Source organism: Paramormyrops kingsleyae, chromosome 9, assembly GCF_048594095.1.
Source record: "Paramormyrops kingsleyae isolate MSU_618 chromosome 9, PKINGS_0.4, whole genome shotgun sequence".
NCBI lineage: Eukaryota > Metazoa > Chordata > Actinopteri > Osteoglossiformes > Mormyridae > Paramormyrops > Paramormyrops kingsleyae.
In genome coordinates this window covers 64,725-87,853 of record NC_132805.1, presented here as the reverse complement: position 1 = coordinate 87,853, position 23,129 = coordinate 64,725, and the positions used below count along the sequence as shown (strand labels likewise).

The window sequence follows — 23,129 nt, the reverse complement described above, 5'->3', positions numbered from 1 at the left end:
TTTTTATTGCATTCACAGATCTTTGCGGGGACCTGAAAAATGGTCCCCATAACCTCAAAATAACAGGTTTTTATTACATTGTGGGGGACATTTGGTCCCCACAATGTAATATAAACCTAATCCCCACACACACACAAACACAAACAGTACCTGGAAATGGAAGCATAAACCTTCTTCAAACCCTAACCCAGCCCTCAAATTGACTCCCATAGGAGGCATAAAACTGTTAGACCTTCCAAACTCTTTCTGCAGCCCCCATCTGAAGCCTGAAATATTTTCATGCCTATTAAGGCATCTCAAAATATTCACTCATATTTACAACCATATCAATGGATGCAAATACTGCCTGGTTTCTGCTCAGTGCTTGTTTGTCTGTGAATAAAATAGACCCCAAAATATATAACCGAAGAACACAGTCAGTTCTAAAGTACTTCTTCCTCAAAATGCCCTGTCAAACTTGACACAGTTAAGTGTCATCTAGGGAAAGAGACCTTCCTCTTCTCTATATAAAGTTACTGTCTCTAAAATCACTGACACAACATTGTTTCAGAGGACTGTCAGTGTTCTTTGACTAACATTCTCTAAATAGATTCGCAATAACCTTCTCTGAGCCGTCAGTGCCACTGCTGTCAGTTGCCATTTTAATTGTATTTATTTCAGTCAATTGTGTAGTTGCATGATGAGAACATTATTACCATTGTATTAACTATGTTGATTATGTCATTTTGTAAGGTCTCATTTTTGTAAATTTTAGTCATTCTGTAATGACTAATAACTAATGCAATAGTATTTATTTCAACTTTTAATTATCTAATTTTTTTTAGTTTATCACAGCCTCCAATCTTTCACTCTCCCCATTCCCATGTCAATGCTGTTTCTTTATCCATCCATCCATCCTCTATACCCGCTTGTCACATGCAGGATCGTGGGGGTCCAGAGCCCATCCCAGAAGCTACAGGCACGAGGCTGGGAATAACCTAGATAAGGCCCCACCCATCACAGGTATACTCTTTGTAATTCTCATAAATAATTTTGGATTTAAAAAAATATTCTTCTACATCCCATTTTCAACAAACCAAAACTACAAAATAAGGGCTTTAAAAGGTAATGAATTTGTTTACATTTTTTAGTTTTTATTCCTTTCACAGAAAAAAAATCTGGTCAGCTATCCTTGTCTGAATGATGGATAATGCACAAATTAACAAGTGAACACAACGGCATATTTTCATTCATGCAAGCTGCGAAAGTTCTGATCCACCAAACATGGCTTGTTCCTTCACCTTTTCCTATTTGGATTTATTTAGTGCAGCCAACTCTTCCTCCACAACTGAGCCAACGTGAGGCACGTGCTGAATGTCACAATCCCCGAAGAGCGACAGTGAGCATATTAACTTATTAAAATAAAGGCTCTCCCCCAAGCTGACAGCAGGAAAAAGGTCACACTCACACCAAGCCCGACAGGCAACTCTTAAGGCGCCCGTATTAGGAGGAGGGATGAGCTCAAACTAGCTAACAACCATTCCAAAAAATCAACCCCAGGAGAAAAATTGTTTTTAGAAGTGTGATTGGATAATTACATTCTATACAGTTTAAAAGGCTGACTTGCTTGAAAGCTTTATTTAAATACTTTCTGCATGTATTTTGCCCTGATAATGACAAAAGTAATTCAACAATTTTGTGTCAAAATAAATCATAACCCTCAAATGAAATAATTTCAGAAAAAAATAATTCAGCTTGCTTTCCACCAACCGACTTACACGCCTACGCATTTTTCCCTGAGAATAAGCTCTGATTCACGCAGCCGTATTTCTGGGTGGACTGGTGATGCTGAGGACCACGTCGGACTGAGAAGGCACCCTTGAGCTCTATGTCTCAGAGCTAAGCGAACTGCTGACTGGGATGTAAATGCCAGTCTGACAGTTCAGCTAGAGGCTCTGAAAAGTTTTAGTCTTGCCGGGAGAAAAATATAATAGATAACTATCAATGATAAAATAATTAAGACCTTTCTGTAGCGCTAGTGTAATTATTCCTCGTAAGTACCACGGATAAATAAAGTGGTTGATAATGGAAGGTGTATAGTGAGGTACGTCTGCGGTAAAGTCCCTAAACTCATGCCAGCATCCCCGAGAAGCGACAGCTGGCTGCAGCCGTTCGGAAAGACCTACCTGAACAGTATCTCAAAAACAGTGTAATCTCATTGGCTGTTCCTGTGCCAGCGCCGGATTCGTGGCGCCATGGTGACATGAGGCGTGATGCTACGTAAGATACCTGAGGCTGAGCAACATGGGGAACCAGTGGCAAGCTTTTTGATCCTATAAGGCGCTTTCACACTACAGAACTTTTTTCCGGAACTAGATTGTTTTTCCGGAAGCAGGGAAAACTTGTGGTGTTCACACCACAGGAACTGGGCCTGATTGTACTCCAGACTGGGTACTTTTCGTTCGAACATGAACTACTGCAAAGGCACTTGCAGTGACAGCTTGCTGATTGGTTGACCAAAAATCCTGGCATGGAAGTGCAGAAAAAGAGATTAGCGGACAAAAACTGAGCTGGTGGAAACACGAAAACACGGACACACGAAAGTGACTGGGAGCTACAAAAACCACGGGTCAATACAGCCTAGGGCCTTGTAAACCGGGCCAGGTTCTGGAACTTTGGTGTGAAATCGCCTATAGACTGCATATATGTTTAACATTCATGAATCCCAGTAGCCTTGGGGCAGCTCAGAGACGGAGGTAAGTATGACCACTGAGACTCAGAGGGCAAGGTGAATTCGGCTGGAAGACGTTTGGGTCCAAAGCATCCAGGGGAGGCCGAACTGGATGCAGGCAGAGACTCTCTCTACTTCCACCTTAAGAAACATAATGTCTGGCTGCTTGTGTTGCCACCTGATTACAGTATCCCTGCCATTGGGGGGGGTGCCCCGTTGCAGCACACATGCATGCTTGGACAAAGCACCCTCTAAGGACACCATTGGTCACCCAGAAGCACATGCCGGCACGGATCTTCTCTCTGTGACCGAAATGCCCAGCATACACGCTGCCATAAGCTGCACAGGAAACAGCAGCGTGTAGGGTCAACACCAAGCTCCTGGCCTGGCAGTGCAGTGTCAGATTTTATTTATTTTTATTTTCGGTTCACTTCCCCTCAGCAGACCGAGCTGAAAGTGGAAGGGATGAGAGTCGGGCTTTGGGCCAGATATAACTAGGGTTTTCAATTGACAAAGTTCCCTCGAGATTCAAAGCATTTTTATGAACTCATCTGGAAAAGGCTTTACACCCCCTCACTGGGGAAGGGGGGTGGGGGGGCACCCATGTGTGACACAGGAAGTCAGCTGCCGGAGCTTTAGGCATGTGCAGACAGCCCTGGGAGAAGCAGCACACTAGAGAGCTGGACAGCCAGCAGAGATAGGGACCACAGACACGTCGTTGGGGGGGGGGTTACACAGGGAAGCTTTCATTTATGGATTATTTATTTCAGGAAATAAACTTCATACAACTGCTACATTGATGTGTTTCTGCAATGCAGGCTAATCTGCAAGATTTAATTATGAAAGTGAAGACATCGTCCACATTTGGCCTGACTCATGACAGAGCCGAGGAGTGGGTCTACTTGCAAACTTCAGAAAGGCCCTCTCTCTCTCACACATACACACACACAAACACAAACCCGCACGTACAAAGAACACCGGAGCCTTACATCTCAAGATCTGAGATCTACTGCTGCGGAACAGCACATAACGTCGCAATGACGACACACAAAGCACAGCCACCGCAATCTTTAGTGCAGAGCAGCGTGAAACAGTGATGAGCATTTCTTGGAAACATAACTGAGGATATGTTGTGGCTGGAGGTTTTCCTTTCAACCTTCAGAATGTCCCTCTACGATTTCTCCCATATTGTCTTAGTCAGAACCAGACCTCACAGAAAGTTGGCCTTCGTCTCACAGGGTGAAACACTCGTAAAATGTCTCAAGGTCTTCTGGGCATTCAGTCACAGCCTCCGTTCACTAAAATCACGGCCCCTTACATCAGGAGCTCATTCTGGGTGCTGGATCTCCTCAAGCTCTTAAGGTCCAGCAGCAGTACAGTTTGCCATTTCTAATTTAGGCAGCATACTTGGGGGGGGGGGGGAAGATTCTCATCTTCGAAACAACAGACCATGACAACGTGACAGTTGTCATCTCTCAAACTAAAAACACCCATGAAGTAGAACAATTTAATCACCCTACAACTGATAAAATATGGACCAAAAGCAGCTAACAGTAAATTACGTACAGTATTCCCGTTCTACTTAATAAAGTCGAACACCTATAGGCTTGCTGCTAGATTACTAAACTGAGATTTGAAGATACTACTTTCTGAATTATACCTCTATCTCGACAAGCTTCTGGTACAGGTAAAAACATAAAAATGATATATATATGTCTCCTACAAACAAACGGATTCCAGCATCTCTTGCTGTAAATGCTCTGAGACCCCAAAGCTGAAGTATAAACAGGTCCATCTAGAACAGACTCATTTGTCAAAACCTTTTAGTATTTTAGCTTGTCCTGAGGCTCCCTCACACTTGCCCAGCACGATCTTCCGCTGCGGTTCCTTGAAGCCAGGTTGTGATAACACATGTATATTAAATTCCACCAAACCTAGTTGTGATCACTTGCCTGTTTTGACTTTACATGCAGCACCTTAAATACAGCACTGTTGTGTTGGTAATGGGAACGATCTGATGAAGTGTCTGGCTCAGTTCCCATACAGTGTTTGGATTTGGATTATTAGTTTACACTGCAGACAAGACAGAATGTTTACCAGTAGATTTAAAGTCAAGCATGTCACCGTTAATTACACCGTTTACCATATTGTAGAGGTTTTTTTTGACTGTACAAAGTAAGAACAACGCCTCTGAGGCCATACAAACACTCTGCAGAATTTGAATACAAAATAAAGTGCTCTGAATGCACCACAGCCCTCAAAATAAGCATAATGGAAAATGAATTCATGTCCTGAATATACTAGTAACAGCTGTAAAGAGATTTCTTTAAATATAAAAATCTAGTTCTGAGCAAGAAGTATTATGCAAGCTTGAGACCTACAAGAGCATTCAAACAAGAGCATTCAAAACTGTTCTGCTTCTATTGATTTTTTAAAGCTATTTAAAATTATATAGGACATGTGTTGAAGTGGTTATATCACATGACTTCTGACTAGAAGGCTGCAGGTACAAATACGAGAATATACATCTGCTTTGCCCTTGAGAAAAACTGCAAACCTACATTCAGAAAATATCCCATAAATTCAACCAATAAAACGGTCAAAGCTGCTTTAAATGGACGTGTCAGCCAAGCAAATAATTGCATTTAAGCACAAACACACTAATGGTGTCTGAAATGGTGTTCATGAAAAATTCAAAACGCTCTTTCAGTTCTATGGATCATGTGTGTGTTTTTTTTTTCCCTGTATCTCGCTTTAACGAGAAACGTTTGTTTTATGACCAGGGATTCCTCCCAGGTCCCTGTTTACGGCTGCAGAGGCTAGTAAAAGTGTGATCATTTGTGAATTCCAGCTTAAAAGAAATAAAGAGAACATATCACATGACTAATAAGAGAAACAGAGCTGTGACCCACCACCGGGCAGACTGGCATGGGCAGAATGGGCAAAACAGGCGAATCCACAGCAGTGTCTGTTTGTCACCTTCCACCCTCCCGACACCCAGGCCGCTATGGAGAGCGATGGAAACCCTACAAGTAAGACCCATGCTTTCATCCTTCTGCACAGACTCCCCTTTGTCCGATGAGTGAGCAGTACTGGTGCCGTGGCCCAAACGGATCCCCTCTGCCTGGCGGTGCATGACGGCCCTCCTCGCCGTTTCTGTCACCGACACAGTGAACCACTATCCTGACCTCCTGCGCAGAGCATCCACGGAGGACGACAACAATCCCAAATCTTTATTTGGATGTTTTACAAAAAATAACCAAATTTAATACATCTTTGGCAAAAGAATGGCCATAATTCCCTTTCTTTTGTTTGCCATGCCTATTTCAGGCCTTGTATTGCAGTTACTAAACACGTAAGCACAAAAGACGATACTCTAGGGACTCCCAGCAGGGGGGTAACATTACAATACTAAGAGACTAGCAACTCACTCATCAAAACTACTTTGTCCCCCTTTGTAGCATGAGCCAATCAGCTGCTCAGGACCAATGGCAAGCTTTTCCTGGACTGGGCTGAGAAGTGAAACTCCACCTCCTTTCCTCCTTTCCCTAACAACAGCATGCCTCCCTCCCTCCCTCTCTCTCTCTCTCTTTCTCTCTCTCTCCTTGCTCTCATAAACCGCTCATCGCTCACTCTCCCCTCTCAGTGTCCTTCGGTTTCAGGCATAACTGGTCCCTTGCACCAGTGAAGCACTCTGCCCGACGGGGCCTTCTCTGCGCTGCCGTTTGCTTTTCATTACAGTCGGATGGTCTGTGACCACAACTAAGCAATTTCCTGTGCCCCCCTCCCCCCAAACTCACAAGAGTTCAACAATCCTCTGAATACACCCCAACCCGATTTAACTTGCACCACCCCTACTTTCTGGCGGAGGCTGAAGGTGGATAGCTTGCATTTGACGTGCAGAAGGGAAACCATACCACTGCAGCTCCAGGCCTGGGGTCCTCGCTCTGACCTACTTTTTGAAACCTTTCTGAGAGCGAAGATGGGGAAAGAGGTCATTGAGCTTTGCCCCTCCTCAGCCCTTTTCTCTTTCACAGTTACAAGCTTTTCTTCCTGTCGATCTGCATAGCAACAAGAAGAACCCCTTTAGGGAGTGACAAGGACTGAAAGGTCACAGGCAGCCGTACAGTTAGCTCTAAAAACTGTGACCGGCTGACACACTACTAAGAAAGAACTGAAGGAGGTACGGAGGAATGTAAGGTGAAGACTGGGGGCCTCTTTAAACAGCATGAGGAAAAGCTGAGGAGCACAACTCTTAGACGCTTTGACTGGCATAATAAAAAAGTCCATCTGAGAAAAAAAAACATTAAATTGCTCTCACATTTTTGGTCACATTAATCTATGATTTAGTGACACTGACAATTCTTACTTTAATTAAATACCAACACATTTCAGAAAACAATAACTCAAAAATTGCTATATAAAATCCAGGCCAGCTAAGGTAGGCTAGGCATGTAGCTTTGGGCATGGTGCCAAAGTCAAATGAGTCGCTGTGGATGAAACCCACAGAAGCCATCAAAGGATGTTAAAATAATCTGTGGAGCAAACCGAAAGAACAACTCAACATTAATAAGTATGTGAATTTGGCACACGAAAAGGAAGCCTCATGGTCACCTCAGACAGAAAACAGAACCCCAGTGGTTCTCGGCATGATCCGGCATGGTCTCAATGTCATCAAAATGCCAGCGCCACAAGCCAGCAGCTGTGAGAATTTCAATCACAAGCCTGTGCATCATTCCAAGGCTCCCAATATTCAATAGCCAGCATTGACTGAAGGGTTCAGTCCGAAGTGTAATTCCTCTTTATTTACAAACTCGATTCTTTACATTGTCATTTCCATGTAATTACTATTCACATCTAATGGAAAAAATTACCTCAGGAAACCTGTAAAAGAGGTGGTCACACATTACCTGTTTTCTCCATCAGGCATTTCAGAGGAATAGCCTTCCAACAAACCTTTACTCAATTTGCTATAATATAAATATTTTTCTTTTCAGTGCCAACCATTACAGCCAGAAAATAAAATAGACAAAAGCATCACACGTAAAAGCCGGATCACACTTCTATAATGATGCACCTCAATTGGGAACTCAATTGGGAGCACAGAATGAGGAATGGGACCAGCAAACGGTGAAAACAACACAAGGTGTGAATCCCTCATTACTAACGCCACTCAGATTCGAGATGTCATAAGTCCAAAGTTTAGGAGCAAGTGCCTGAAATCCAGTGAGGTTCTGCACCAAATCAAACCCACCAGTTGACACCTGAGGCACGGAAAAAACATTAGAAAAGCAGAAGCATCGACAGATCAAAGACTCTGAAATCCAGACCCATGATGAGCCTAAGGCTAGGAATTAGAACCAACGTTTTGGACAGTGTAATTATCGATTAATTTCGTTTGAAGAGTCCAAAGCTTTGTGATTACAATTTAACCAATCCAAATTTCATGTAGCTAAAGAAATTAACCTGTTTTAGCCTGAGATTTTACAAAGCTCTCTCACAACCTACCTACATCTACCTGAAGACTTTCATTTTTCATATTTGTATGATATTGATATATTTTATGTATGTTTGTCTCCTGTACTGTGTTTATATGTTTACATTGCACTACATGTTTTTTGTTATTGTGTCTTATATTTGATCTGTGCCAACTTTGTCCAGTTGGAACATGCAGAGTAAGATTTTCATTGTATGGTTTAACTGGCTGTTTTACCATGCATATGACAATAAACTTCTCATTCGGTGATGGAGTTGGCCACGACAGAAGCATTTGAGGCTAATGCAAATGATTCCAGAGTCTCACTGTGTCTGAAAAATTTATGCAAGAATCTATTTATGCAAGCCCATGAAGACTCACAATGGAAACATTTTAATGCCATTGTGAGTCAGTTACAAGCTTATTCAGAAGAGTCGGATAAAGTCCAGTGCACGTTTTTCACCACCTTAGCTCCTAGGAAATAAAAACAAAGAGAGAGAAAAGCTAAGGGTCTGACCAGGACGGCCACCCACCCACAGACCCACTCAATGTGTCTTTAAAAAGAAAAACCTCAGTGACACAGTCATTTTTAGTTTACAGTAGGACACGGATCCAAGCGTGTGAGCCTGGACCGGAGCCATGGTTTCCGCGTTTTATTTGTGCACTGACATTCATGCAAGGGGAATGATAGACCGACTCGCACCAACAGGGACCACCTCATGACAAGTTGCCAAAGCCTAGTGAAAAAAGATTCATGGGGGAAAGAAAAGAAAATCCAGTAAGTTAAATCATGCTGATCTATTCCAAGAGGGAGGGTTGGTATGTGGTTTAAGACAACTATACTGTTAGGACACGCATGAGCGGCCTGAAACTGCAGCTACACTGCTTCAGCGGCAGAAGGTTTAATCACCGCGGGAGAATAGGGGGGTTTGGCAGGAGAATCAGACCCTGGGACAGACTTCTTCAGATGGCAGGTTGTGAGCATTCTAGTGCGAGTGCACAATCAGGCTGCGAGAGAAAATGTTTAAGGGCTGTGGTGAAGTTCTTTAGCAGTGCTAATGAAATCTCAATTAGTCATCTAACAGAGAAAAATCATATAGGGAAAACAGCAAACATTACAGCTACTTACTTCCACATCTCCATTAATAAGCCAGGACTCAGAAATTCCATCTTCATGGGCTTTGAAAAGACATGCTGCCATCATTGAGAATCAATCTTTGTATGACAGAGCTTTGAAATATTAATAACAGGTTCACTTAGAGAATGTCTCTCCGCAATTGTAATCGATTAGTCTGTGGGGGGAAAAAAACATAAAATTTCTCCTCCCTAAACACGGCAAAGCAATATTATGGGCACTCCGGAGAGCGGTTTCACGAAGCTTCATATCCTGCAACAAAGGGGTGAAGTTTCATTACAACCGGAATTCACGCCAGATATTACGCAGACACTGGCTATCTAACTGGGGCATATCTGCCGCTCAACTCCGAGGCAGGATTATTGTCAGTTTGGCCCAATTTACTGTCTGGCTGCAGCTCAAGACAGACTGGCTGCTATTACTGTAGCGCCAGGCCAAACACAGGGGGCATTCTGCAGAAAGCCCACAGTTCACAGCTTAAAGCTCCAGCCCAAAGATGGTTTTATGTTTCTGTGACTCAACACTGTGCCGTCCTTCGGTTGAATATGGATCTGCGCTACGGGAGCACTGGCGCAGGATAGCGATTTTAGGGGGTGGTGCGTTGAATGCACTGTGGGCCGTTTGCGTGGTGTGAGAAACAGGAGCAGGGGAGTCAATGCGCTGGAAATTTTATATGGCAAAGCTATGGAATCATAGCGAATACAGCTCTTAAACCCATTCTGAAAACACTGCGTCACCCCTCCAGTCCAATTTGATCCCGCCAACCATGTTTGAAAAATACAGCAGAAACAGATCAGCGGGGTTGCCAATACATGTATCTGACGTGACACTCGGTTTCAGATTCTCACGCTCACGCAAGAAATCTTACCGCAAACCTGTATTATTCCGTCATACACCTAAAATTAACTACATTAAAAGCGTTGGGGTAGTACACAAACCCTACAGACTATTTACAAGGTAATACAAATGTTGCATACATGTAAATGCGTCTGCATGTGTGTGCAGATTTGTCTTAAATTAAAGATCTCTCTCCAGCTACCTGACGAAATCTGGCGACCCTGCATCAGATTTTAGATGGTCTTGCACGTCGCACATTCGCGGAGTGACGTTAATCCTCGCGCCATGTTAGGCACACGTGGGCTGATTGTGGGGGTTCAGTAAAATTTACCTGCCTTCACTGAAGTGATGCGGGGAGGGGGGTTGTCGAGTGCGAGCCGGAGAGGCGAGGAGATAAGATTACAAGTTACCTCCGAGGCAACAGATGAAATTGCAGCAGGAAGCTGACAGCTGATACGCTAAAGGGCGAGGCTGACCGCGAAGTTCTCACACACAATAAGCCCATCCCCCCCTAATCCCCGGCCCTGTGTAAGCATCAGATTTAAACCAGATAGCTTGCCTCATATGAGTCTGCAGCCAAAAGCAAAAATACTGTCTCCTATCGCTAATTCTTCGACTGGAAACAAATGCAATAACGCAGAAAAGATGCCAACACCTTCACTACTAAGAACTTTAAGCAACCATCTTAGAAGTCAAAGCAGCGAGCGACTGCATATTAATTAAACAGAACAACATGGAAACTTCTAGATTTCAAGAGCTCTGGGTGTAAGCAAAGATTGCTAAATGTATCTTCTAAAATTACAACGCCGCCACTTGTCTGACATCTAAAGTTCTTTTATTGTAGCCAGCACAGTAAGGAAATAGTGCATTGTCTTAAATGAAAAGTCTTTAATGAAAGCAATTAGAATACCATTGCCTTTTCATAGGTTGGCCTCCGCTGTCATTTTCTGTCACATTGGGATTTTGTGTGTGTGAGAGTGTGTTTAGATTGGGAAAATTAATGGTGAAAAGCCTGACCCATTTTAGGACAAGAAACGCGATTGTGAAATAGGAGATAATGCGGGCTCACGGGAAAGGCTTCCGCGGCCCAGCACGTGGGGGACTACAAAAGGGGCTAATTGCCCAGTCCTTTCCCTGCTCTGCACAGAACCAGAAGGAAACCTCGTAAAATGTTTCGCGTCGAGCTGGATTTACATTATTAGCCAGACGGACAGCGCGGAGCACAGTGATTTCCCGCGTTGAATAATTTATACTGCCGAGACAGAGGCACCCAACACGGAGGCAGTCACAGGGCTGCGCAGCCAATTTGTGACATAACAAGCCCCGACCGCAGCGCCTGTTATGAATCCGCTATTAGTCAGTCCTTTGTCAGATTTAAAAAAGAAAAGTCCATTTAAGGTGCTGAGGAAAAGTGGTCCTTCAGCACATCTACAACACAATGCCTAGAAGACCATAACACTCAGTAGGATATGTTCTTTATTCACTTACGGTGATGACTGAAATAACACCTTATGAATTTTCCTCAAATTAAACAGAATACTGTCAGGTATTGTAGTATTTATCTCAAATTAATGTTACAATATTTTTCGCGATCAACAAATCTTTCTAAATACATACAGTTGCTACGGTAAAATAACGATGAGTAGGAAATATTTGAAACAGAAATTCAGTGATCCGCTCCAAATTTTAAAACGTGTTAAAAGAACTGAATGGAATCGGCAACGAAATATTTTTACTTTACAGCAACTTAGCACCAGTGTTTTCTGCCAATGCGGTTACAGAAGATGGATGGATGGACGGTTTATTGAAGTACTACTGGCAATATATTTCACAGTAGGACAAATAATGCGTATAATGATACCATCATATTTTTAAAGCGTTTAATGAAAGACCTGGGGCCACTGGCTTCAAGGGGTATATTTCTGTGACACTATTTATGGCGTCCACGTCTTAACCTAAGATATGTACAGCATTTGACGATATGATAGTGCATTATAGTCTGCGCCAAAGTGGTGCTGAGTTTGCATTTCGCGCTGCGTCACATTTCTGCATCTTCGTATAACAGAAAGAGCTGAGTCATTCAGCAAACGAAAAGAAACATCATGACAAAAAAAACAATGCGAATAATAAAGGTAATGAGATATCGATTTTACGTAATTTAACTCATCTAATCACGAGTCTTGTTAAAACGATCATTCTCAATGGTATTAATTTTAGATATTATATTTTACATCATTATTTTTTCACAGTCTCACTATTTTAATGCATGCACGTTCAGCAGCTTAGTGGTTGATATTGTTTCCGAATAATGTTTATTCCTATCTTTGCTTATCACCTGAAACAATAAAACGGCAAACAAACAAGTCCACCCCTCGTAAGTTAAGGGAGCCCTACTGCATAGGCCTACCTTGAATTGAAGCAAAAAGGAGAGGGGAAAACAATCGTCCAAAAATGAATACACTGCACTCAAAAGTGAACAGTAACCTTCAAGAGACTGGTGTCCTAATATATTATGAGAACAGAACAGTGCCATTGAATGGAGACGCGACGTTGCTGCTTAACTGTTTAACTGTGACCAAGACACAAAGGTTTATAAAAATGAAACTAAGGATCCCTGTGTGGTGACCTTACATGTCAGAAACACTTTATTACGCAGAATTTCATCTTAAGCAGGGTCTGTGTGTCTTGTTATTACAGCTTTTAATTGTAATCGTAAAAATATATTCTTGGTATTCTCGAACATAAATAAGCGTGCGCTGCAGTATGTGTGAGTAATCCTTCGGGGACTGCTGTCAAATGGACGCGATCAATGCGTTTAAAAACAAAATGCTCATTTGAAGAAACTCGAAAAGTAGTGTTTGAAAGGCCGTCTGCCGCGTAAAGGATCGTAAAAGTTAATTACTGTTGCAGAATAAAGTTAACACTCCTAGAGCACTATATAAAAAACTGTCCCTAAAGTGTATGCCATTTCACAAAAACGTTTTTAATGTTAGTTAAGGCTGTGGCAGAAGTGCGTTGGACTGCAGGAATGTCCCGTTTTGAAACCTGCCGCTCTTGACTGTGCCCTTGCATTTGTATCTCAGCATCTTTGCACAATTTGCACAAGGCCTTTCAACTTACGCACCTTGAATAAGTGAGCAATTACCACCACCACCCCCCACCCCACACACACACACAAACACACAAAGGGCCCCACCAACCCCGCCTCCCTCACCCACACATGCACTTCTCCCCTGCCCTAGCCTAACAACAAGTCTCATATTATTACCATTTCAGCATGCCACTATTTTGGGACACTGAAGAGCCCCCTCTGAATAGGCTGAAAGACACTCCATTCTCATGCAACGGCAGTTGCTATAGAAACAGGCCAGCTAGGCCCCCCGATGGATGCAAGGTACTCTTTTTAAGTACTTCTTACTCACTATGGCAACTCCCTTTAAATTACTTTTAAATTCTAATTTGCAGGTATACTTTAGAAATTAGGTATTAATTAATGTGAAAATGTTGCTACTCTGAAGAGTGAAAAACTATAGAAATGGGTCTGAGCTCATTCTACAGAAAGCAACCTTTGTATCTTGAAATAAAATATAGGTTACTTCCCATTTTAACCTCAGAAATGTTGGCCTCCACTGCGTGTTTAACAGTCTACCAACTTCCTTTCTGAATGTGAAACTTTTATGTACACATCCATTGGCAGCAGGGTGTTTGATATGATTAAAGACAAGGGTATATGAATGAGGCTTATTGGGGTAGCAGGTGTGTCCACACAGCTACTGTGTGTGATGGCATCCTTTTCTTCCTGCCACTGTTAAAAACAGCAAAAACAATATTTCACAGTAGAGAAGCAGCAAATTGATGCAGGCAGAGCTTAAGCTGTCTTCACGTAGAAGCTCTAGGCAGCCCTGGAATGTGGCACTTGACAAGCAACCTTGTAAAGTTCACAGTTTGCAGATAACTGGAATGGGTCCAGCATTTGCTTTGGCAGGGCCAAAGAAAACAAACCCTTAAACAACCATGGCTAAAAAAGCAAAATCGCTCCTTAAGTTCATTTTTGAGCCGTAATGCTGAAAAAAAAGCTGTACTTCTGTCATTAGAGCATTTATATATAACTATAGGCAAGACAAAACAGTAAAGAATGATTCAGTAGCTGCTTCGGCGAGGGGGTTGCTGAATCAGTCCTCCATTTGTAATTAAAGCCCCTCTGAGACACTTGGTGAAAAGATGTACAGCTTCTCTGTTCATATGCATCGCCCACGGACGATTCGCAGCCCTCTGAGCTGGCCGCGTCGGACGATGAATAATGCCTCGTTGATAATGTATGAAAATGCACTTCGACTCCTTTAGCACAAAAAAACAAGCTGAGAGATGAGGCAGCGGATCGATACTTTCTTGCAGCGGATCTTGTCCTGTGCAGCAGCCCTGGTCTTTATTCAAAATGAACTCTTCGCCTCTGCCAAGGAATCCAAGTGCTTGCCTACACACGCTAACACAGGCAGCTACTGCATCTGCCAAACTGTGATGCCCATAATAATAATAATGATAATAATTTTCCAAAGTTTCCAAAGATGAGTTATGAACCTCATATTAAAGTGAGAACCACACAATATTTAAAATGTCATCTGAGTTTGTCTAAACATTAGATAAAAAGCATTTTGCTCTAAAACAGAACTCGATCAGATCAGCACCTTATAAATAAAAAAGACTTCTGAGAATAACAGATTTAACATTAAAAACCTTTTCTGACATTTTATTAAATATGAAAATATACAAATCCCAGTCCCCAAGACAAGATCTGGGAATTGTGTATTTATGGACATGACCTGAATTTCCAACACTAAAATCAAGATTAATCATGTGTATATATGTATGGATAAAATACTCAAAAACTAAAGCATTAACCTGTAAATAATAAGACAAACCGACTTGATTTATTGCACTGGAAAGCACTAGTGGCAAAGACAAACCCACTGGTGCGTTGCTATCAATGGAGAGCTCATAAATTAAATGTCTTAGCCTGGGATACTAGCACAACTGTGTAAGTGAAAATTATTCAGGAGTTAGAGATTACTTAAAATACCATTGTAACAGGAAGCAATATCAATGGACAGGCTGCTCCAGTTTCACCACAAAAAGCTCCAGACAGATGGTGATCCATTTCAGAAAGCTTTTCCTGCATGATCCCAGCTTTCATGCTGGTACAGGAAATCGGTGATTTGCAACATACAAGTTTGGGTACATTGGTGTGTTGTCGAAAGTTTTATTTTTTTCCTGATCCTTATGTTGTGAACAGAATGACACCCCCTTTCAGTTTTACCCATGGTAATTTACATTTTAACCATCATACAACTTGTATGAAGATGCAGTAATTTTACAATTTTTACAATGCCCAGCAAAGAACTGAATAACAAACACATTACAATAAAAACAGACTACATTAAAGAACTACAAGTCGTCTTTAATTTTCCAAGCATAAAGTGTTTTTTTGAAGCCGTTGGGGACCTGGGCTGATAGGTGCATTCCCAGGTGAGTTCCCACTATTCTATGATCAAGAAAACCACAATCTACAGTTCTAAAAAGAATTTTTTAAAAAAACACACCAATATGTTTATGCTGTCATGGATATGATAACGGATAACATACCTAGTACTGAAAGCAGGTTGTCCATCAGAATGGCCATAAGTTAGTTAATTATTCAAATGAATTATTTGAAGCTATCTTGTGAGAACAGAGGGATGCTAACTGCACAAGGGCTAGTCTGAGGCCCAAGACCTTTTCACCTACTCAGTGGGATTCTGCGGGGCCTTTTGAGGGGCCTTTTCCTCTGAAGGGGTAAAACGTTTACTATAAGTTACAAGAAGAGAGAAATGAAATGTGTTTATTTGGCTCCCTCAGGATCCTAGACAGATGTACCCCTGCCCTTCCTCGTCTGTGTCCTGTCCATAAGCATAGCAGAAGCCTTCCTTAAACGTAATCTGTTCCTCAAACTAACAAGGGAGCTGTTGAAATAAGACATGCTTAAGAAAGAAGGAAAAAAAGATCTGCATTGTCATAGCAACAAAGAAATCTAATTATTAATTATCATATTACTGTATGCATTATAACGGCATTAGGCACGTCGCTGTGTGTTAGGATTCCTCTTGAGATTAGGCAATGCCAATAGTTGATAACTAAAGGGGAAATTACATAATGGGCCAATAGTCACCACATTGTTTTAGAACAAACATAAACAAACAAAGGTCATAAAGGCACTGATTACTTTACAGCATTTTGAGGAAACAGAGTGATAAGTGAAGGAGTATTTGCACAATGGGGCTGTTTGAAACTGCAAAAAAAAGAGGGCTTCCCTTTACAGTCCTATTTGTTGAATGTGATTTGTATCTCCATCATGCACACACAAAGCTCCCAGCCACGCTAATTATTTATCTTTAGATTTCTGGCTTAATACTGTTCTGAATGGAAGTTGTGCTTAAGTGTAGTAATTCTAGCATTTCCCTTAATTAGCTAAATCACAGATGAACATGTACTGGAACTCATGATCCTACTTTAACTACAGCATAGACAACAAATGAATACATGAAAAATCAAGACGTAAAGTATTTCTGTAACCAGTCAAATTAATTTTGTGCATTTGGTCCAAAATTTCAGAAATGATTAACCTGTCTTCAGGAAAACAATATTTATCAAGCTAGATGTCCCATTAATTGTAAATCCCATGGCATAACTTTTTAGTTTCTTGCATTTCAATAATTACAAATTTCACATGTAAACAACACTGAACTGATTTTTAAAGAATGTGACTTTAATAGGCTATTTAAACACTATCATAATTAAAATAACATTTCTACATGTAGTCTCCATAAGTAAATTAGATACTGTACATGAATTTAGAGAAACTGAAAACATTCTCACCCTCCTTGCAGTTGATTAAATTTTCATTACTTAACAAATGAAGGGTTGCCTATTTGCCTGCTTGATTTCGCTTTTGCATGTACACAAATCCTTACACAGGTGCACCAAGCCAAGATCTTCAGGGTAAGCAAAACCAAACATTTTGAGCAGCACATTATGTATCTGATAAATTAATACACAAACCAGCTTGCCATAGACCATACGACACCAACTTTGCCTTGTAAATATTTGATCATTCACAACAACAATGGATTATGTGAAGCTGGCCAAAAATCTTTTGTGAGCTCCCTGACTCCAATGATGTAGAGCAAAGGGATTGGTCATGCACACCAGCTGAAATAAAGACCATGTTACTGCTTTGCTCAACACCAGCTGTTTGTTTTTGCAATAAGGAACGTAATGTGACTACTGGGGACATTGAAAAAGAAATGTTAATACGCTCTGTATGTCAGTACTTGTACAAATTTAGTATCTTGTTCTGGTTTCTGATGAATAGCAATAGCCATGATTTCATTAATTTTCCAAAGTGTATCCATACAAATTCTATATAATTTGTCATCAACATGGATGGCAGTCTAAATATGTACTGCATATTTGACAAACAAAAAATTACATTGGTCCTCAGGATAAGTGTCAGTTATGGAGAATCAAACATTACAAATAATTACAATTAAAATTCTAAGAATAGAAAAATATAATAATCAGGGTTTGGTGTTCATTATTCCTTTATATATAACACGAAATTTCATATAATCATTCACATTTATTACATTAATCAATGTCGTAATCAATAACTGTGCTAGAAAAAAAGTTTTTCAATTTATGATATCCTGATGTCATGTACTGTTCTTTGATGGGAAAAAGTAGCTGGAAAAAAAATGTGGAAACGTATTTCAATATCCCATAATTTCTCACTTCCACTATATAACCAATTTACATATAGTATCTTTAAACTTTTTGTAGCTTAAATTATTACACTTTAACCTGTTGCTGTATAAGCCATTGCGATTACAACGCCAAAGAAAACTGGATCATATTATAAATTACTATTATTGATTATAATTTTTATAATTTCTATGAACTCGTTATTTTGGGTATAACTGAAGACTGAGCAATGGGTTCTTTCACTATCCCAGCACCGTTACAGCTATTCGGGGTACAGCTTTGGGCACCGTGTTCTAGTTAATGCAAACTTATACAGTGATTATACGTAAGAAATGAAACCACTTTTTTAATTAAAAAAGCGCCCTCGATCATGGGTTCATTACTAGCAGCCTATGTTCCTCGTAAACTAAGCATCTGGCTCCCCTTAAGTAAATAAAAAGAAGCCATTAAAACACAAACAGGGGACATAGTGACTAAGGGTTAAACGCTAAATAAGGTTATACAGAAATGTGCGGAGGGACTCTTTGTTTAGCTTCCACATTCTTTAAATCCCCTTACGTTTAACTGCCCCCTCCTCCCAAAAAAAGGCGAATCTGCCGATTTGGCTTCAAGTACTTGTGGGTTTAGTATAGCAGCTCCTTAATTTCTCCATTTTTTATCTTGAAAAGAAGAAAATGGATGGTGATCGCTCCCAACAACACGGACCTCTGCAATGCGACTGGAAATATAGGTGCCTATCCTAAAACATTTATTACATTTGTGTTCGGTCTGATGCATTATTAAATGATTATGGACCATGTGTTCTACAGCGACGAGTCCCTTAGAAAAGCAGATGCATCAGCATTTGAAAATGACCGTGAGCTGGGGGATATCCAAAGCCTTGCAAAGCAGCCCCCTGGCACCGCAATACCGTAGGAGGTCACGGGGAGACTTTCAAAACAAACAGAAAAACGCAATCATACACCCGCACACTATAGCACACAAGTCACTTCATCCATTTATCCAAACTTAAGACTGTAATGCATGTGCAGGAAATGGTAAAAAATCAAAATGTAAAATCCAGTGCCCATTTCCTCCATTCGCGGAAAGATCAAATATCCCGTGCGCCCCATTTGCGGGGCAGATTCATGAAAACGTTCAAACTCTTTCAACCAAAAAATATGGAAACTCTCCATCTGCAATGTTCATGCGATCTACAACTGCTGTTTGCACACTGATAACAATGTTAGCCGTGGTGTATTAATGAAATAATGTTATCTAGGAACGGAACCCGGAAAAAGCCAGAGGCGGTACATGGCTGTCTGTAGGACTATAAGAGGAGCACGAAAAGCAAACAAAGCCATTTTTGTAAAATATATTTTGGGAATCGGTCTCATTTTTTATAAACTCAGCGTTTAGCCAAACTCGCTGCTATTTTGTAATGTACTCGTAAAATGAGTTGAGCCGTTTGCAGTTACCCACGATCGGCTATCAAATAAAGTAAAGGGCTGGCTGCAAATTATGTGCGAGACTAAAACGAGCCACCAAAAATCAGTGTTCATTTAAATACGAGTAGCAATACAATAGGTAACAATAGCATGCTCCCCGGTTACATATTTATATACTACACTATGACAACGATTATCGATTTACCAATTGTGGAAATCAAATCTGCAGAATAAGTGATATACGAGCGGCCGGCATGAAAGTTAAATGCTTTGACATTAACCAGCAAAATCCGGCATGCGAACTTGTTAAACGACAGCCAACTGAAGTCAATTTACCAACAATGTAAATATCCACTTACGTATTTCTTTTGAATAATATTCCTCTTCGGTCTTTCTTTGCTCATTATGCAATCCAACGTGTATTTGCTAAAATGAGAATCGCCACATGAATTTTTTGCTGTATTTTTCTTTCCTCTTGTCTGGATTGGCGTCAGAATATTTAAACCTCCCGTAGCTATCAAGTGAAGTAAAAGAGCTTTAATTCCCTCTTCTGTATTCCTCCAAGCGATCTCGCCTGTAATTGTGTAGTATCCAGGTATGAAGAAGGAAAAAATTAAAACATCATATCAAACTGGCATAACATTTTCATAATAACGTATAAGATTTCTCCCCCCCATTATTACCACAAAAAACTCGAAATTTACTCTCCGGGCTCCATTGAAAAAGGATGAGTGTTATAAATATTATCAGCACGCAGTTGTAATTTACATCTTCAGGAAAGGGACTTAAACGTGACAAAATAAATAAAAGGCTCTGAGTCACGTTTTGGCTGGAGCCAGCAGATGATGAGCGCCACTGCTGATCTGCTCTGAACCAGATTCTTTCTTCTAGTGTCTGGCTACCGTCAAGCTATCCGCTCTTTAAAAACAGCGAGCCGAAATATTGCCCCTCGAAACGCGGTGCGCAAATACATGGTGTAGCGCGGTAATCAGCGATGACGATGTACCTCATGGGACACTACAGGAAAACCTAGAATATGGACTTGAAAGTGTGCGCAATTAAATCACACAAAATAAAACGTGTTATCATTTTATCAGATGAATTGCTATTGCTATATGTAACAATGACAAAATACTACTATTACCACTACCGCTATTGATAACATCCGCAATAATAATAATAATCATCATATAAAAATAATATCATAGTAATTATGATCCATCATACATCGAGCCCCTTATCCTCGCCAGGGGGCCTGGAGTATATCCCAGACAGCACAGGGCACAAGGCTGGGGTAAACCCTGGATAGTATGTATTAGTGGTGGCAATGAACAGAATAATAATAATAATAATAATAATTGCTAATACCAATATTATTTATTAATATTGCTAATAATACTAATCTTTTACTATTCTTATTGCTAGTATTATTACATGTTAGTTGTTCCCATTAAATTATGAAAGAAATTGTATTGCAGTAGATTGTTAATGCATATGGCATTGAATGGGAGCAGATAATGTTTCTGCCCTATAACATTCTCCTAGTACCACTATTCAGTACCACAGTGTTTTTGAAGGTTTTTTTGTAATCAAATTCATTTTCACGGTATTTGTCAAATACTAAGGACTACCTTTGTCCTCATTGCATGATAATATACATAGGTGTACTCTCTCACATTTTCACATATCAGCAATAACCTGGAGTTGTATACCCTTTATACAGCGTAAATAACTGACCTCCACAAACACCTTCTAAACCTGTTCTTAGAAATCTCTGATAAGGATACAGCTGTCAGGGACGACAAGTCCTTTAAAATCCCAACTACCATCCACAACACACTCAAGCAGAGAAAGACTATTTGTGCCATCATGAAAAACCTTTATGTTTCCTGTGTTATCCATTCATCTTCTGGCCACTAATCCAGTGCACGGTCACAGAAAAACTGGAGCTAATTCCAGGAAGCTCAGGATAAAAAAAGAGGCACATCCAGGAAGGGATGCCAGTCCATTGTGTGGTGTACATACAGCAGGAGATTCACAGACATCGATTCACCTAACCGGAGTATGTTTTTGAACCATGAGAAGAAACCCACAGTACCCAGAATCCCCAGAGGAAACCTTTGCAATGCAGGGACAACATGAAAATTTACACCCGGGCAGTGGTGGCTTGATGGTTAGGGAAGCGCACTTGTAATTGAAAGACTGCTGGTTTAAATCCCCGACCAGCAAGGCACCACTGAGGTACCCTAAGCAAGGTACCGCCCCCAAGCACTGCTCCCCGGGCGCTGAATTAGCTGGCCCCTGCTTTGTCAGGAAAGTCACATATGGGTTAAATGCAGAGGACACATTTCGTTATTGCGCACTGTGCGCTGTGGTGTATTAACAAAGACCACTGATCACCTAATTTAAAATTCAGTGATACCCACTGAGCCACTGTCACCCTTTCCTGTGTTGTATGAAAACTGATTATTACCCAACATTTGCTGGTAAAATTTTGTAGAATCTTTGAAAAGTCATGAAATATTCCAGCAGTGTCATGTTTGGTACTATAGTTGATGGCATGTTTAATCTGAGCTGAATCTGCCTAATTAATGGCAGTTTAAAGCATTTCTGATTACAAATGAAAGGTTTTGAAGCTTTACAAATGCAGTCATTATTTAGCTCTTCCCCCCCCCAACCACTTCAGACATGTTTATGGTCAATCTTTGTAAGCTTAGCCGAGCAGCACTTGTACCTAAGTCGGCTCCTTGACAGATGCATGCTTGTGATGTATCTGCCTCAGTTCTTTTTTACTTTGGACAAAAGTAAGTGCTAAAAAAATGTAAAATAAAATCATCCTGCTTCAAGAGCAGCATACTTTCTATCTACACTCCGTGGAGAACCTGCATAATCTAAAGGGTAGCGAAGCTGGCTGACAAGACTAATGTAGCTCTATGTCAACGTCAAAAGCAACCGACATTTAAACAGGCCCTTTCCCAGAACAATCTTCCTTGTCAATAAGCAACCCTAGAAAAATACGCCCCCCCCCCCCCCCCCCAGCTTTCAAAGTAACGATGAATTAACTACAGCTACAGAATCCAGCAATCACAAGCTACACCACAGTCAGCAGTAATTTAAAAGTCAGTCATACAAATCATGTAAAACAACTGTTTTTGTCAAAAAATACACAGTGATACATTTTATTTTGTGGTTGGCATGCATATATTTTAATCCTCTTAGTCTTTGGTAGGGAATAAATAACTGAAGTTTAATTGTATGGTTGGGTCAAGAGAATAAGCGTGTTGCTGTTTGTATGCAGGAATTGAGGAATGTATTATGGTAGGTATACGAGTATGGCCTTTGACTGTGTGCCTAAGTACAGAAGTAGTACAAAGATATGCATGTAAATTTGACCAGAAGTACTTATCTCGTTGGTTAAGTGTGTTCTTTGCTTTTGCAAAAGATGATCTATCAAATTTGTTACTGGTTCAAAATCCATTTTATACGGCATAAACATATGGATCACTCTACAAATGTGTAAAAGTTGCAAATGTGTAGAAAATGCAGAATGGCAGCCCGCAGCTTACCACAGAGAGTGCATTTTGCATTTGCTGTGTTTATGTACATATTGCATAAGACTTTTATGCAGATGCCAAAAGTGGAAATATGAATGGGTTTGAAGTTGGGCAGACTCTTTAAATGTATTTATAGTACATGTAATTTCATTCTGTGATGGCTTTCAAATGTCAGTCCTTCTTTTCCCTTGCTCTT

At 40.7% G+C, this 23,129-nt stretch overlaps 1 protein-coding gene across 3 annotated transcripts in view; it reads right to left on the bottom strand.

The window, feature by feature from the left end:
* The window catches only part of LOC111850412 (protein Jumonji-like), a 100,970-nt gene extending 80,654 nt beyond the window's left edge, over positions 1–20,316 (bottom strand). Inside the window, exons 1-2 of one of the 3 annotated variants that reach the window (XM_023824272.2) lie at positions 20,063–20,316; positions 19,739–19,953 (exon numbers count right to left, since the gene is read on the bottom strand). In XM_023824272.2, the coding sequence (XP_023680040.2) occupies positions 19,739–19,783 (45 nt within the window). In that variant the 5' untranslated portion in view covers positions 19,784–19,953; positions 20,063–20,316. Of the gene's footprint in view, positions 1–19,738 lie in introns of all 3 variants that reach the window. The other 2 variants (XM_023824274.2, XM_023824275.2) reach the window with 2 other exon arrangements.
* Positions 20,317–23,129: the final 2,813 nt, after the last annotated feature.